General features: G+C 37.7%; 2 protein-coding genes across 2 annotated transcripts; one reads left to right on the top strand and one right to left on the bottom strand.

Annotated features, from left to right (window-relative positions):
• Positions 1-550: 550 nt before the first annotated feature.
• On the top strand, positions 551-2516 carry LOC103437675 (cytochrome P450 71A9-like). Its single transcript, XM_008376165.4, has 2 exons — positions 551-1528; positions 1749-2516. Exons 1-2 carry the CDS (start codon positions 632-634, stop codon positions 2358-2360), a joined length of 1509 nt encoding a protein of 502 aa, XP_008374387.1. The 5' UTR covers positions 551-631; the 3' UTR covers positions 2361-2516.
• A 7286-nt stretch (positions 2517-9802) lies between these two features.
• On the bottom strand, positions 9803-11626 carry LOC103437674 (uncharacterized). The gene has a single exon (XM_008376164.3). The coding sequence runs from the start codon at positions 11624-11626 to the stop codon at positions 9803-9805; it is 1824 nt and encodes a 607-aa protein (XP_008374386.3).
• Between the last annotated feature and the right edge of the window lie 5075 nt (positions 11627-16701).

Raw genomic sequence — 16701 nt, 5'->3', positions numbered from 1 at the left:
ATATATATCCACAATGGTCAACTTGTCATTTACATAAAACAATATAACTAAATATCACTCGTATCCCTCTTTCCTTCCTCAGAAAATTAGCCATGGATTCTTAGCGTAAATATCTGCTTTCTAATTTCAATATATCAAGAAACGCCGCATGTAACTAGTTTGGAGTTCAATTGATGAAGAGAAATCACATTTGCACCTGAGAACCCACTTTTGAATCCCCTTTCACGTAGTTTATTGTGAATTATCGTATTATTTGTCAAAAACCAATAAAACCGACTCTTGTACAGGTTTAACAAGGACAGACTAAGACGGTCGGTAGTAGCTCTCAAAGAGAAATAGTTGTGCTGTGTGATACCCCATTTTCATAAAATAAACAGTGAAGTTGAATTCTTAACTTTCTGGAATGTAACGCGCAAATATTTTGATAGGATTCTGTTAATATGAGGTAGCGAGTGACATGCATCTCAGTTGCCATTGGACCATTTTCCATCAATTATTATACACATTCCAGTTTAATATTTCAGCGACTTCCATGCATTAATATTTTAATTTTATTTAGACAGTATAACTACTTATCACTCGTGTAACTACTTATCACTCGTATCCCTCTTTCCATCGCCAGAAATTAGCCATGGATTCTCAACTCCTCCTACTCTTTGTTTTCCTCATACCCATTATTTTCTTGCTCTTGATCAAACACAGAAAGAAAAGTACTGCTTCTCAAGCAAGGAGACTGCCTCCTGGTCCCAGGAGGCTGCCTCTCATTGGCAACCTTCACAAGCTCTCCGATGGCGGCTTACCCCACCACGTGCTCGAGCGCCTAGCCGCCAAATATGGAGATCTCATGTTTTTACAACTAGGCTCAGTATCCACTCTAGTGGTCTCCTCATCTCATATGGCAAGAGAGATCTTCAAAACTCATGACCTCATTTTTTCAGGTAGGCCGGCCTTGTATATTCCAAAGAAGCTTAGTTATGATTGTGTTAATCTGACATTTGCTCCCTATGGGGATTATTGGAGGGAGGTTAGAAAGATTGTGATCTTCGAACTGCTTAGTGCAAAGAGGGTCCAAATGTTTCAGTCTGTGAGGGATGAAGAGGTCGGACTTATGCTCGAATCTATTGCGCATTCTAAGGGTCCGGTCAATATCAGTGAACTCACACTTTTCTTGGCAAATAATGTTGTGAGTCGTTCGGCGTTTGGTAAAAAGTATGATGATGGAGGAGAGGTTGGAAAGAGCAGGATTCATGAGTTGCTTGAAGAGACAAGGACCCTGTTGGGAGGATATTGCGTGTCGGACTTCCTACCTTGGATAAGTTGGCTAAACAAGTTCAATGGCCTTGATCAAAAGTTAGAGAAGTGTTTTAAAGGCTTGGACAATCTCTACGACAGAGTGATTGAGGAACACCTTGATCCGAAAAGGCCTAAACCGGAGCATGAAGATCTTGTTGATGTACTCCTTCGAGTTCAGAATGATCCAAGTCAAACAATCGCCCTCACTAATGACCAAATTAAGGGTGTTCTAACCGTATGTTGCATTTTCTTTCTTCTTGCATTTGAACATATGTTACTGAATTGTTATTATGATTTTTTTTTCTTTTTTCGATTACTTCAACGATATTGTGTTGGCTTAATATACATTGTTAGCTCATTTCCGAACAAATTAAGCTTTTGGAGTCCAATAGTTGTTTAACAATTTGAATTTAAGACTTCGTCGTATGGTTTTATTGTGAAATCTTTTCTTGCAGGACATGTTTATTGCAGGGACTGATACTACCTCAGCCACACTGGTATGGACAATGGCTGAATTGATTAGGAATCCCCGCATATTGAGGAAAGCACAAGACGAGGTGAGAGAAGTTTTGAAGGGAAGACGGAAGGTGGAAGAAACTGATCTGTCCGAACTCGTGTATCTAAAGTTGGTCTTGAAGGAGAGTTTTAGACTACATCCACCTGCGCCATTACTGCTTCCAAGAGAAACCTTAGAGAGCTGCACAATCGAAGGGTACGAAATTCCTGCCAATACAATGGTGTTTGTGCTTGCAAAAATGATAGGAAGTGACCCGAAATGTTGGGAAAACCCGAAAGAATTCTTACCTGAGAGATTCATGGACAGCTCAGTTGACTACAAAGGAAACCATTTTGAACTTTTACCATTTGGCGCTGGGAGAAGGGGTTGTCCTGGTATGAACTTTGCTGCAAAGCTGATTGAGCTTGCGCTCGCCAATCTGCTTTATTGTTTCGACTGGGAACTGCCTCACAGGATGAGAAGAGAAGACGTGGACATGGAAGAGGCTGCTGGCCTTACAGTTGCCAAGAAAGTTCCACTATTTCTAGCTGCTCGACCTGCATATCCTTGACAAGCTATGTTGCCCAATAAACATGCCTCGTCAGCAGGTTACAAAAATTCAATCGAAATGGTTCAGAACTTGTAAATTATTCGAGAAATCTGTTGTTAATTTTGATGTCCTCAAGTCAAATAACCTATGATGTCACGAACTTGAACTTCAAGTCTAGGAATTAATATTGTTTGATTAAAGCGGGTAAGAAATTAGCCTCCTGTCATGAATTGTATAATACAAGAACTCATTTCTTCTCCAGAAAGTTCCTTCTCTTTTTTATATTTGCTTGTCAATTGTCATTGTTTCGTCTTCTTCATGCTCTATTCAACAAAAGAAAAATGTATATACACTAGACAAATCAACTAAGTCAACCTATATCATTGTGCTCGGAACATAATTAGTCATCAAACACGGCACGGCAGTAATAAACAAACAAATCCCTTTAGCTGAGGCTGCATATATATAACCCTTGCGTACTCTCCAAGTCTAAAGGAAAATGGGCTTAGGGTCACCTTTCAAGTAGCTAATTCAGATTATCTCAGTAATACAACAACAACAACAACAAAGCCTTTTCCCACTAAGTGGGGTCGGCTATAGATTATCTCAGTAATAAACAAACAAATTTATTTATCATAGTTGAGAGATCTCTCACCGTGTGCAAAACTGCACAAATAGATCGTGGCCGTCCGTCCGTCGAAAAAACTACATATTGATAGGGATGGGTTCAAAAAACCGAAACAAACCGAGAATCGAACCTGACCGAGGCCGAAAAAAACCGAACCGAAACTGTCAAACCGAACCGAAGCAAATCTGGTTAGTTGGTTCGGTTTTGCTTGTCAATTGTTATTGTTTCGTCTTCATCATTCTCTATTCAACAAAAGAAAAATGTATATACACTAGACAAATCAATTAAGTCAACCTGTATCATTGTCCTTGAACATAATTAGTCATCAAACACGGCAGTTTGAGGTGAAACCTTGGATCTGCAATTAAAACTAATAAGAAATTAAGCAGCGGAATTTCAATGTTTACACACGTAAGTAGGAACGAAACATCAAAGCAAACAGCCTGTATTATTTTCCAGGAGGATCTACTAACTGAAAAATATATATATATACTAGCATTAGATAAAATGAAATAAAAGCAGTAAAAAGGAGAATTTGACACCGCTAACTATAAATTAAGCCTTAATAATCAGGAATAATGAATATGATCATCACATATTTGTAGATCAATCCACCACAGCCAGCTTGTGGTATTCTTCTTCAGAGATGACGGCTTCCATGACATGCTCTTCATCAATTTCCTCACCATTGTCCAAGAACGACTTGAGCAAATTATTGGAGAAGCCACTCAATATAGTTTACCCCAGTTGCATACAAGGCATCCTAAATTTCTCCCATTCGAAATCAAGCCCTGACATATACACCAAAGCACCAAGTGTGGCATCACACCGCCATACCCTTTCTCCTCAAACTTCCTCTTTGTTTCCTCACAACCAATCTCCAGATTATCCTCATGGCAAAAGTCTTGGCGACTGAAAACAAAAACCTTCTTAATCATCTGCTCTAACTCCAAATTCTCGTTCACGGCTACTTCCAGAATTGAATCAAACACCTTCATAGAATTAAGAAAGCAGCAGTCTGTGCCTCGAAAGTTCATCTTCCTCACAAACTCACACTTGGACTTAAGATCATAGCCTTGTACCAAATGTATCTGAGACGAGTACTAAGTGTAATTGATCACCTTTCCTTTACACGGCCCTTCATTCAATTCGGACACCAAAAGTCCTAAAGCCAGCGAGACCTCCGTTGTCATATTCCTCCAAGTATCTAATATCTATTACCGTCGTCACACACAGCCAGACAGTGTTTCAGCTTACCTTACTTTTTCATGTCCTCCATCATTGTCTTCCACTGAAGCTCCGCCAATTCCCCAACATTGGGATGATCCGCAAAGGCAATGATCTGGTATATGGAACCAAAGTGGCACTGATGATGTGGGCGTTCATGGAGTTTGCGGTAAAGCAATTCCATGCAGCGTCAGTTATCTCAAAACCCAAGCAGCACCGATCATCATCATCAATATCGGATTGCATCAATTTTTGCTTTAATATTTTAATATCAGACTTCAAGCGTTCCACATAAACATCCGTAACCCTGTCGCGTAACAACTTATAGTTCGGGCCACGCTCATACCTCTCAATAGCCATAGTGGTTATTTCTGCTAGGCTTTTCTCTTGAGAAATACCACTACCAGCAGCAATCTCTTCTTTATCCCTCTCCTCCTCGCTAGCCCTTCTAGACGGAAGTACAAAATCTCTGCAGGGTCAGTAAAACACCCAAACGACACGGCAATAGAAGGGATGGTGCACAATAGGGTCTTGGGGTGGTTGTAGTGGAGCCAGTACGCCGCCATTCAAATGCTTCCTAATAGAATTTTCACCTATTAGGTTACAAATGAGCGTGAGGGTGGTTAGGGATTGTGGGACCAGGCGAGCGGCAGCAGGCTGCAGCTGCTTCAGATACATACGGGTAGCCTCCACTTCAGCCGGGCTGACTTTCTCGGGCTTAATGGCTTTGAAAATACCCGTTTCTTTTGGAGACGAATCCAAAATACCCGTAAAAGGAAAAGGTAACATCCTTATTCCCCTGAAAAACGGCGGTCACCAAATAATTTCAAATATCTACTATGTGCCCAATATGAAAAGCAACATTTGGAGCTTGGGTCAACTCTTAGAAAAAGGTTATGATGTTCATATGAAAAATTATAACCTTTTTCTTAAAGATGACAAAGGAAGATTAATTGCCAAGGTAAAAATGTCAAAGAATAGGACGTTTCCCATGAACATTCAAAGCGATATTGCAAAATGTCTCAAGATATGTTACAAAGACATATCCTGCCTTTGGCATCTTCATTTTGGGCATCTTCATTTTGGGGGACTGAAGTTATTGTCCAAGAAGGAAATGGTGAGAGGCTTACCGTGCATCAGTCACCCTGATCAAGCTTGTGAATGATGTTTACTTGGGAAACAATTCAGGAAAAGCTTTCCAAAGGAGTCAACCACAAGAGCCCAAAATCCACTCGAGCTTATTCACACCGATGTGTGCGGTCCAATAAAACCAAGCTCTTTGGGTAAAAATAATTATTTCCTTCTCTTCATTGATGATTTTTCAAGGAAAACCTGGGTATATTTCTTGAAGCAAAAATCAGAGGTATTTGGAGCATTCAAGAAGTTCAAAGTCACTGTAGAAAAAAAGAGTGGTTGCAAGATCAAAGTCATGAGATCCAATCAAGGAGGAGAATTCACTTCAAAGGAATTTCAAGCATTTTGTGAAGCAAATGGAATTCGTCGACCTTTGACAATTCCATGATCCCCTCAACAAAATGGTGTCGCGGAAAGAAAAAATCAAACTATCCTCGACATGGCTCGAAGCATGCTCAAAAGTAAGAGATTGCCTAAGGAGTTGTAGCATGTGCTGTCTACCTATCCAATCGGTCTCCAACAAGAAGTGTGTGGGGAAAGACTCCGCAAGAAGCATGAAGTGGAAGAAAACCAGGTATCTCTCATCTAAGAGTTTTTGGAAGCATAGCCCATGTACATGTACCAGACGAGAGGAGAACCAAACTCAACGACAAAAGTGAGAAGTTCATCTTCATCAGATATGATTCAAATTCAAAAGGTTATAAGCTGTATAATCCGAACAATGGGAAGACTATGATCAGTTGAGATGTGATGTTCGATGAAGAAGGAGAATGGGATTTGGCTCTTATGCAAGTGATCTCATCTTCTTTCCTCAGTTTGAAGAAGAGAATGAACAAGGGATGATGGAGCAAGCAAAGAGAGGTTCAACAAGAATCCATTAGTCTACCTGCTTCACCAATATCAACCAATCATGGTAATTCACCAGCATCAGCATCGTCAAGTGGGAGCCTAAATGAAAGAGAAGTACCACGCACAAGAAGTATACAAGATCTCTATGAGGTAGCTGAAAGACTTGATAATCCTACGTTTTTCTGTCTCTTTGCTGATTGTGAACTAGTTGACTTCCAAGAAGCAGTGCAAGATACTAAGTGGAGGAAAGCAATGGATGAAGAGATTGAAGCAATCCAGAAGAATGATACATGAGAACACGTTATTCTTCCGAAATGACACAAAGCCATCAGAGTCAAGTAGGTGTACAAGACAAAGAAAAATGCCAACGGAGAGGTCGAAAAATACAAGGCGAGATTAGTGGTGAAGGACTATAGTCAAAGAGCCGGAATCGACTATGATGAGGTATTTGCACCCGTGCTTGTTTGGAAACAATACGATTACTAATTTCTTTGGCAACTCAAAACAAATGGAAGATTCAAACAAATGGATGTGAAGTCCGCTTTCCTAAATGGAGTCTTTGAAGAAAAAGTCTACATTCAGCAACCATCAGGCTATGAAATCAAAGGGCATAAAGCCAAAGTTCTGAAGCTGAAAAAAGCCCTTTATGGATTAAAACAAATGTCATGACCATGGAATAGTCGCATCGACAAGTACTTTCAAGAGAACAGCTTCATCAAGTGCCCTCACGAACATGCTTTCTACATCAAAGTCAAAGATAGAGATATTTTGATTGTGTGCTTATATGTGGATGATCTAATCTTCATTGGGAGTAATCCAAACATGTTTGAAGAGTTCAAGAGAGTGATGACCAAAGAATTCGAGATGACGGACATTGGGTTGATGGCATACTACCTAGGCATTGAAGTCAAGCAGAACAAAGATGGCATTTTCATCTCCCAAGAAAGCTACACAAAGGAGATGCTAAAAAAGTTCAAAATGGATGACTGTAAGCCCATAAGCATGCCAGTTGAGTGCGAAGTCAAACTAACCAAGCATGACAAATGAGAAAGCGTAGATTCAACATTTTTCAAAAGTCTAGTTGGAAGTTTGTGCTACTTGACTTGCATAAAACCAGATATTCTCTATGCCGTCAGATTAGTCAGTCACTACATGGAGAATCCCACAACTACACATTTGAAGACCGCCAAAAGAATTCTTCGATATCTTAAAGGAGATTCCAACGATAGAAAAAGCACTATTGGATTTCTGTTCTTCATAGGAGACACTGCATTCACATGGATGTCGAAGAAGCAACCGATTGTCACTCTCTCTACCTGCGAAGCTGAATATGTAGTTGCTACCTCATGTGTCTGTCATGCAATCTGGCTGAGAAACTTGCTAAAAGAATTAAGCATGCCACAAGAAGAGCCAACAGAGATCTATGTTGACAACAAGTCTGCTATAGCTCTAGCAAAGAATCTAGTATTCCATAACAGGAGCAAACACATATATACCCGCTATCATTACATAAGAGAGTGTATTGTAAGAAAGAATGTGCAAGTGGAATACGTAAGTCTCAAGACCAAATTGCGGACATATTTACTAAGCCACTCAAACAAGAAGACTTTATCAGACTGAGGAACTAAACCGGTGTCACAAGACAAGATTAAGGGAGCATGTTGATTTGTAATCTTGTCTTGGCCCAAGATAATTGATCCGGCCCATACGCAAAGAAAGATCCATGCACATGCTAGAGAGTTCTAGCAAAGTTCAAGTGTGGAATGCATGCATAAATATCTAAGGCTTTTTGTAGAAAGATCTAGAATCTTGTAAAAATGTGTGGTTGTTAAGCATTAGCTAGAAAGTTCTAGCAATGCCAAAGTTGGCAAACCTTGCCTATAAATAGGTGAGGTGCTAAGCTATGTGATGTAACAACCAAGAGAGCAAGTAGTGAGAAAAAGAGTGAAGAAGTGTGAGAATGTTTGAGTGTTTCCTCTTGTACTAAGTTTGTGTGAGAATAAAAAAATTTGTGTAATACTTTGAGTATTCTTTCTTTCTCTTGCCTATCAATTCCATTGCATTACATTCTTTTTTGTGAGATAAACATCTCCAAAGTAGTAAAGTCTTTTTAAACCCCAACATAGCACAGGGGTTACCGGTGCTAAATAAGCCAGTAATCAAGCCAATCATTGGGATCGGATTTGGGGATGTTGTCTTGGGTCTCCCATTGTTGAAATTGAAATTGGCAGCCGCCAATCTATGTGTGATTGATTCGGTCCGGGGAGGCGAAGGAGCAACAATAGTTGTATAATTAGAAGCCATAAGTCTGTGAGTTGTGAAATTTTGTTTCCATGGCTCTTGTGTGCTCTCCAAATTGACAGGAGTTTTGCCATTTTTCAATGTTTTCCTCTTGATAACAATGAACGTGCTTAAAGTTTCTCCTCTCTCCTCCCTCTTTCTGATTCTATTTCAGATATTCGGGTTCAAGTTTTGTCTGATTGAAGAATTTGCAACGCTGTGAAGATTTAAACTTTCGCCCGCTCACCCCTTGTCGGACACTGTTGTAACTTTTAAGTTTGTAAAACTTCATTGCTTTTTACATTTTTGGTAGATTTTTTGTTGCATTGTGTTTGCCAGGCGACTTACCCAGGAAATTAAATACTTGTTATCACCTGAAATCACTCTTTCTGATAGGTTTTGAAATACTTTGCTGGGGTTTTCTTCAATTTCACGTTAAAGTTTCGGTTGAGGACATGTGGTGATATACGGGCACGGTGGAGACAATGGGAGGTCTAAATTCCACCTAAAAGTTTTGGTATTTCACTAAGGTCAAGTTTATATTTATAGTTGTATGATTCAACTCTAAGCTATTGTACTTCTGTTCTGTTAGGATTAATTGGACTACGTCTTGTTATTGCTATTCATTAGGTCTGTTACATATGTAATACTATTAGACCCATCTACACCTAGAACGCTACTATCTTTGGATGTATTTAAACCCCTTTTCTGATGTAAAGAGGACTATGAATGAAATGATATGAATTTACTTTAGTTTGTTCTACTTTTCTTGCATTTTCTTTTCCCGTAATTTCCTTTTCCAATTATGTTGATCTCTGATCCTATCATTGTAGGTTTCTGATTTTTTTTTTTTTTTTTTAACAAACGATATTATCTACACTACTGGGGAGGGGTGTGGACTTAGCCTCACAATGGGCTAGAAATAATGTGGTTCAAATTTGCCTTTGACGATAGTCAAACCTAAGACCTCTCACTTACAAGCGAAGAGGAATACTACTAGACCGTAGTACTAAGTGGCTTGCAGGTTTCTGATTTAAGTTAGTTGCTCTGATGCATAACATATTTAATTTCTATTTTATGAAAGGTAAATGAGGGTACGGCTTGTTCTATATAAGAAGCAGCAGAATTTCAATGTTTATCACCATATAACCATGCGATCTTAGAGCATTTGCACAGCTTTTAGCATCTCTGCAAAATATATTACCACCATTAAATCATCATGTTAACTATAGATAATATGAATTAAAAACTAAATAAAATCAAGCCTCCTCATACCATTCTCAAAAAAAAAAAAACTAACTAATTAAAATGGATGACGGATGATCATCATAACTATATATGTAGATTAGTCCACTACAGCCAGCTTTTGATACTTCTCTTCGGAGATGGCGGCTTCCATGACATGCTCTGGGCCAATTTCCCCATCATTCTCTAAGAACAACTTGAGCAAATTTTCGGAGAAGCCACTCAACATTGTCATCCCCGGTTGTGTCCACGGCATCTCTATCTTCTCCCATTCTAAGTAAAGATCTGGCATAAACCAAATCACTATGTGTGGCACCGCATCGCCGTACCCTTTTGCCTCAAACTTCCTCTTTATTTCATTATAATCATCGTCCCATAAGGAATAAGCCTCATGGCTAAAGTGTTGCTTGCTGAACACAAACACCTTCTTGACCATCTGCTCTGGCTGCAAATTCTCATTCACTGCCAGTTCCAAAATCGAGTCAAGCACTTCCTCAATATCAAGATCGTATTTATCTGAGCCCTCGAAGTCCATCTTCCTCACAAATTTGGACTTGGACTTAAGATCATGGCCTTGTATCGGTTGTAGAGTTGAGTGCCAACTGACCGCCTTTCCGTTCCATGGCTCTTGGGTCAATTCAGACACCAAAAGTCCCAAAGCCAGTGAGACCTCCCTCGCCTTTCCCCGTATGCGTATTCTGCCGTCGTCACATACAGCCAAGCAATTGTTCATCTTGCCTTTCTTTTTCATGCCCTCCACCATTGTTTTCCATTGAAGCTCAGCCACTTCCCCAACGTTGGGATGATCCTCAAAGGCCATGATATGATGTGGAAGCAAAGCACCGGGGTCAATCTTGGACTTGTCTGCTTTCACCTCCTCCAGATACGTCTCAATCTCGCAGGGATTTCCTTGCTTATTTGGGCGTCCACAATAGCCGGCCTTCTCCAAGGGCACCAAAACCTCCTTCCTGAGTCGACCTTCAATTTTTTTAGCGTATTGGGTGTCATCAATGCCTTGATATTCCGGATATGATTCTCGGGGAAAAAACTTCCTCGCAATGCTTTCACATATCAAAGTGGCATTGATGGTTTTGGTGTCCATGGTGCAACAGCCAGCTGCGTCAGTTATCTCATAGGCCAAGGAGTACCGATCATCATCATCAATATCCGATTGCTTAAATTTTCGCTTCAATATTTCCATACCAAAGTTCAACTGTTCCACATAAACATCTGTAACCCTATCGTGTAACAACTTGTAATAAGGGTCACGCTCATACCTCTCAGTAAACATCTTCGTCATTTCTGCTAGGGTTTTCTGTTGAGCACTACCGCTACCAGCATCTGTCTCTTCTTCATTTTCCCTCCTCCTCTCCGGGCCTTCTAGAAGGAAGTACAAAATATCGACAGGATCAATAAAACACCCAAACGACACAGCAATAGAAGGGATGCTGCGCAATAGGGTCTTGGGGTGGTTGTGGTGGAGCCAATACGCGGCCGTGTCAAATGCTTCCAAATAGGATTTTTCACCTCGTAGATTACAGATGAGTTTGAGAGTGGTTACCGGATTGTGCGACCAGGCCAGCGGCAGCAGTTGTTTCAAATAAATACAGGTAGCCTCCACCTCAGCCGGACTTGCTTTCTCCGGCTTGATCACGTTGAAAAAGAGATCAACACAGGGGTTACCGGTACTAAACAAGCCGGCAATCAGGCCAATCAACGGGATTGGATTTATGAATGTTGTATTGGGTTTCCCATTGTCGAAATTGAAATTGGCTCTGGAGAAAGTATGTGTGGGTAGTTTGAGCTCCGGAGGTGGAGGATCGACAAGAGTTGTATACTTAGGAGCTATTAGTCCTTTTGCGAGTTGTGAAACTTTGTTGCCATGCATTTGGTGTGCTCTCACAGCCGAGAGTAGTTTAGCCATTTTCAAAGCTTTTGTGATAACAATATGAATATGGTGCTTTCTAATATAGCAGCAAATGTTAATTAATTACTTGATACCCACGGTACCGCTATTTAATAATATAGGAGCTGCTTAACTTTTTGAACCTTAATCTGGGGATTAGTATCATGGATATTTGTTTCCTAATACAAAAATTTCTCTAATCTCACGCTCTATTCTAAAATATATCGTTGTACCAAAAAAAAAAGAACCAAGGCTACTCAGTACTACGGTCTTGTAGTATTCCTCTTCACTTGTAAATGAGAGGTCTTAGGTTCAAATCTTATGGATGGCGAATTCAGTATTAAATTAGGTTGTCCATTGTGTGGCTTAACCAAACTCCTCATTCCCTTAGTATAAAATATATCATGTACTAAAAATAAAAATAAAAAAAAACTAAGGTTCAAGGTATTAAAGTTTCTTTTCTTGTTTCTCTCTCTTCCATTTTAGCCATTTTATTTGTTTCCTGCTGTCCATTGCCTTTCTTCCTCAAACATAATTATTAGGATATTGATGGCCTTCTTCAAACATAATTAATTAAGGATAATACTTGCATTCCTTTTTTAGGGGATGAGTTCATTATCCTATGTACAAATAATGTATCTTCACCGTAGAAATTTTATAATTGACACCATTTAATCTCTTAATTTTCGTTTTTACAAATAGGCTATCAAGAGAAATTGCCGGCCACGGACTCGAACCTAGATCTTAGTCTAGTGAAGAGAATGAATTTAACCATTTTTCACCACTTTCATTTGGTTAATTTCTTGTAAAATATAAATGAGTCTCGTTTAATTTAGGAGTGGATTACTTTGGCTCCAAGAAAGATAACCGATTGGATTGAATACTTAATATAATTTCCCAAACAAATCCCTTTAGCTGAGGCTCATATATATAACCCTTTCGTACTTTCCAAGTCTAAAGGAAAATGGGCTTAGGGTCACCTTTCAAGTAGCTAATAATTCAGATTATCTCAGTAATAAACAAACAAATTTATTTATCAGAGTTGAGAGATCTCTCACCGTGTGCATAACTGCACAAAAAGATCGTGGCCGTCCGTCCGTTGAAAAAACTACATATTCGTACAGGAGTAAAACATTAACTTACTAAGAAATCAAACCGTCCCAAGTATTTTGGATATTCGTTGAAGGATAGTGTTATCTACACACTTATTTTTACTCTTCATACACCCCTGTCAACTTCCGGCTTTCGGATTAAATGGAATGAAGATCAATACACAAAAATTAATAAAGGTGTGTGGGATATAAAAATCCGATTGGTGTCGAGCAAAAACTTATTCCAAAGAAAAATATATTACCTAACTCTAATATTTTAGCTGCGACAAGCAATCCCTGAAAATCAATCTAATAACACCAAACAACTCAGCAATCATATAACGTCAAAGAAATAGTGTATGTGAAATTTAGAAATTTTTATTTTACATTAATGCAAAGAAAATATCACTTAGCAAGCGTGGAATTGTTCATCCACAAATGACGGAATGAGTCCGAATTTGCTGACCATCATCCTACCCATTTGATATGCATATATATCCAGTCAGATTCCATGCCAGGACAAAATTCCTACAAAGAAGACAAACCCTTTATCATGTGTTATCAAATGCATAACATGTGATCAACTACTGATGAGTTGATATTATTTTATATTTTTACCTTATTTTTAGTATTAGTTTATTAGTTATTTTGTGATAACTTTGATATTTGGGTTCATAATTCTCTAGGACATGGGAATCTCTTTTGAGTAAAAAGTAATCAAATAGATGAATTTCGAAGTAATTCTAATTGGAATGGCTTTGTAAGTTTTTTATCTTATTTGTATCAAAGTTTCATATTTTTATGCTGAGCCGTTGAATTATAGAGAATAAATAAAGGACCAGCACGCAAAGATGCCAGAGTGGTGCTTTAAAATTAATTGGGTTTTTTGACAACCAAGATGGCAGTTTCGTAGTTGGATCTTTCTACAAAGTTGTTCAGAACGTCTCAATCTTTGAAGTGGTAGATTCTACATGTTTGTTTAGGATTTTGTTTCCTAAGTTATGTTAATTTGTTTAGTTTCCTAGTTTTATGCCAACACCTTTTTTAGGAAGGATTTTATTGTAGAATAAATAGCTTGGTCAGCTTTAGGGTTCTTCTGTATGCAATTTTGAAAGAGAATTCGGACAAAGCTTTGCAGACTTTTATACAATATGTTTTCAATCTTTTCCTTCTTAATAATATTTTGGATTTCAATTATGAATATGAGTAACTAACTTTCTTTAGCTAGGGCAAGGCCACGAGGCTTGACAATAATATATAGTTTCTTTTCAATTTACTTGTGATATTCTGAATGCATGTTAGAATTATTAATCATTGTGTTTAAACTATCGATTTGTCTTAATGCTTTGCAATCATTAAGATGTTTAGACAAGTAATTTGATGCAATTTTGGTTGGAGGGCTTCCCTGGAATTGGTTAAGGCTTCTTGTGATTAATAATAATAATTTCATTTAGGCAAATGTCACGTCTTAAGGGTTGCATGGTTTTCAAAAGATTCTCATAAAGCTCTATGAGTCTTGCATGTTCAGATTTGATCAGAATGTCCAAATAGGTTGCATGGTTTTCAAAAGATTCTCATAAAGCTCTATGAGTCTTGCATGTTCAGATTTGATCAGAATGTCCAGATAGGCTGCATGTTTGATATATGTTCTAATTTAGGGATCCAAGTAAAAGATACTTAGGAAACCTAACCTTCAAAATATGCATGTATGAGTCATAAATAATTGGGACAACTATATAGGATTGTTAAGGTGATGGCGGAACCCTAGTGTCTTTTAAATTTAATATTTTCAAAACCTTTTACTTTCTTTGTTAGATTTGTCGATTTCTTTATTATTATTTTTTTTTTTAATTTCATTGTCTTGTTATTTCAATTCACAATTTCAAAAAAAAAATTCAAACTTTGTGTTAAGTAATTAATTAAGAATTGGTTTTAAATATAAATTGTTGTAATAATCTTTGTGGAGAACGATCTTGTTTGAGCTGTTATACTAGAATTATCTCGTTTGTCTTGCAAGTATTTTAGGTGTTTTTAACCTTTTTGCACAAGTGGTAAAAATTTTATCAAGAGCCCTATGCCAAGTTTTTAAAGGATATGTATCCTAACAAGAAAAAGCTTATGGATTTATTTTTATATAATCTCAATTTTTCGGATAGGATTTCGAGTGACACGTGTTGCTAAAGTGAGTAACTCTCTAGATTTCTTATCTTTATGTAATCTTAATAATTTTTCGGATAGGACTTCGAGTGCCACGTGTCTCTAAAATGAGTAACTCTCCAATTTTCTTATCTTTATGTTATCTTAATAATTTTTCAGATAGGATTTCGAGTGCCACGTGTCGAGATGTAATTGGTTGGCCATTTGAAAATTATTGAAAAAATTAAAGGAAAGATTATTGGACAAGGTAAGAGAATAGAATGTGAAGAATTGAAATAAAATGAGGTAAGATAGTATTGAATGGTGAAAGGGATGTGAGAAATGGTGTAGGAATGGCTTAGGTACCCTAAAAAAATTCATCTAAAAAAAATTCAAATTCCAACGGTGGCTAGCCGTTGCAAGTGGGCTGGGCTACTGCATTGGGCTGGCTAGCTGGCTCATTTTGGCCATTCCACTGGTCTGGTGTCTAATTTTGGTCAGGTGGGACCCACAAGCTCTTTGCCCTATCCCTTGGTTGGATACGGTTTTCGTGTCAAAACAGACTATATTTTAGCCTATGGCCCTATGGCCGGGTCGGTTGGAGATGGCCTGAACTCAAGCCATTATGTCTCCCATCGGTTTAGGTTAGTATCATTCATCTTCTTATTGTAATTATCATAATGCAAGTCAAGTTGTGATCCTAGAACCATGTTGTATTAATCCATCTTACAATGCAAATGCCATTAAATAATAATTAAAAGAGCTACAAACATAATTTTCATTCAATATTTAAAAGCAGTTCAATCGCAATCCATCTTACAATTAAATCTTTTACAAATGTCACTAAATAATAATTAAAAAGAGCTACTAACATAACTTTCACTAAATAATCAAAAGCAGTTCAATCGTAAACAATCCAACAAAAAAAAAGCTTCAAAAACTCTAATTTTAAAGTTTCACTAGAATATATAGCATTATTATATAATAAAATTGGAAGAAAAAAATTATTTTTAGGTTGTTGTTTTGGCACTCCAAATACTCATTGTGCACTCTAAATTTTTATATTTAAAAAGAAAAAAAAAACTATACTTACAAAGAGTGCACAATAAAATTTTGAAGTGCACAAAAAAAAAATTAAAGTGCTAATAAAGATAATTTTTTAATATATAGCATTACAATAAACATTAGATGCAAAATTTTGGGACCTCTGCCAATTTGGGACACTATGAGATTGCATATTTTGCTCCCTCAAAGCCGCCTCGTATATATGCTTAAGTTCCCCACTAGCAAATGGTTGATGAAGGAAGAAATACCTGGAAAAGAGAGGTGCCATTTATCAATTATTTAAATGTTATTTTCCTTTAAAAGTAACTCAATCAAAATATTTTACCACAATCATGGGAAGTGCAGGCATATCAGCAGATGCTATCAACTTAGTAACATGATTAAGACTTACAGTGCAGCACAAACAAAACATGCGTTTTAAGTCGCAACTTTGAGTCAGATCTCATTTTTTCATACTCTTATTTTACATATATCTTTAAAAAAAATCTCATTCATCACATTCTCGACGCAAGAGAAAAAAAAAACCAAAAGTTACCCTTATTTTCTTAAATCTCATCCGATGTGCCCCAAATTCTTAATGGTGCATAGATGGCTGGTAAATTGAATTTCTAATTTCACTTACTAATTCATTATGACTAAACATGAATGCCTCATTGAATTTTCTTCGTAAGCCTTAGTTTACATCAGAACAGCGCTCCACAACCAAGTACATAAAAACACATCAAGGAAAAGTAAAAGATACATACACTTTTCTTAGATGAGATTTACACGGTAAATGAGATGAATTTGAATCTTAACGAT

This window comes from Malus domestica, chromosome 06, assembly GCF_042453785.1.
Source record: "Malus domestica chromosome 06, GDT2T_hap1".
Classification (NCBI taxonomy): Eukaryota; Viridiplantae; Streptophyta; class Magnoliopsida; order Rosales; family Rosaceae; genus Malus; species Malus domestica.
Note: the sequence above shows the minus strand (reverse complement) of the source record. Positions and strands in the feature narration are given on the sequence as shown.

Coding starts and splice junctions, on each gene's coding strand:
- LOC103437674 (XM_008376164.3), bottom strand. CDS start 11,626: ATGGCTAAACTACTCTCGGCTGTGAGAGCACACCAAATGCATGGCAAC.
- LOC103437675 (XM_008376165.4), top strand. CDS start 632: ATGGATTCTCAACTCCTCCTACTCTTTGTTTTCCTCATACCCATTATT. Junction 1,529..1,748: donor AAATTAAGGGTGTTCTAACC/GTATGTTGCATT, acceptor CTTTTCTTGCAG/GACATGTTTATTGCAGGGAC.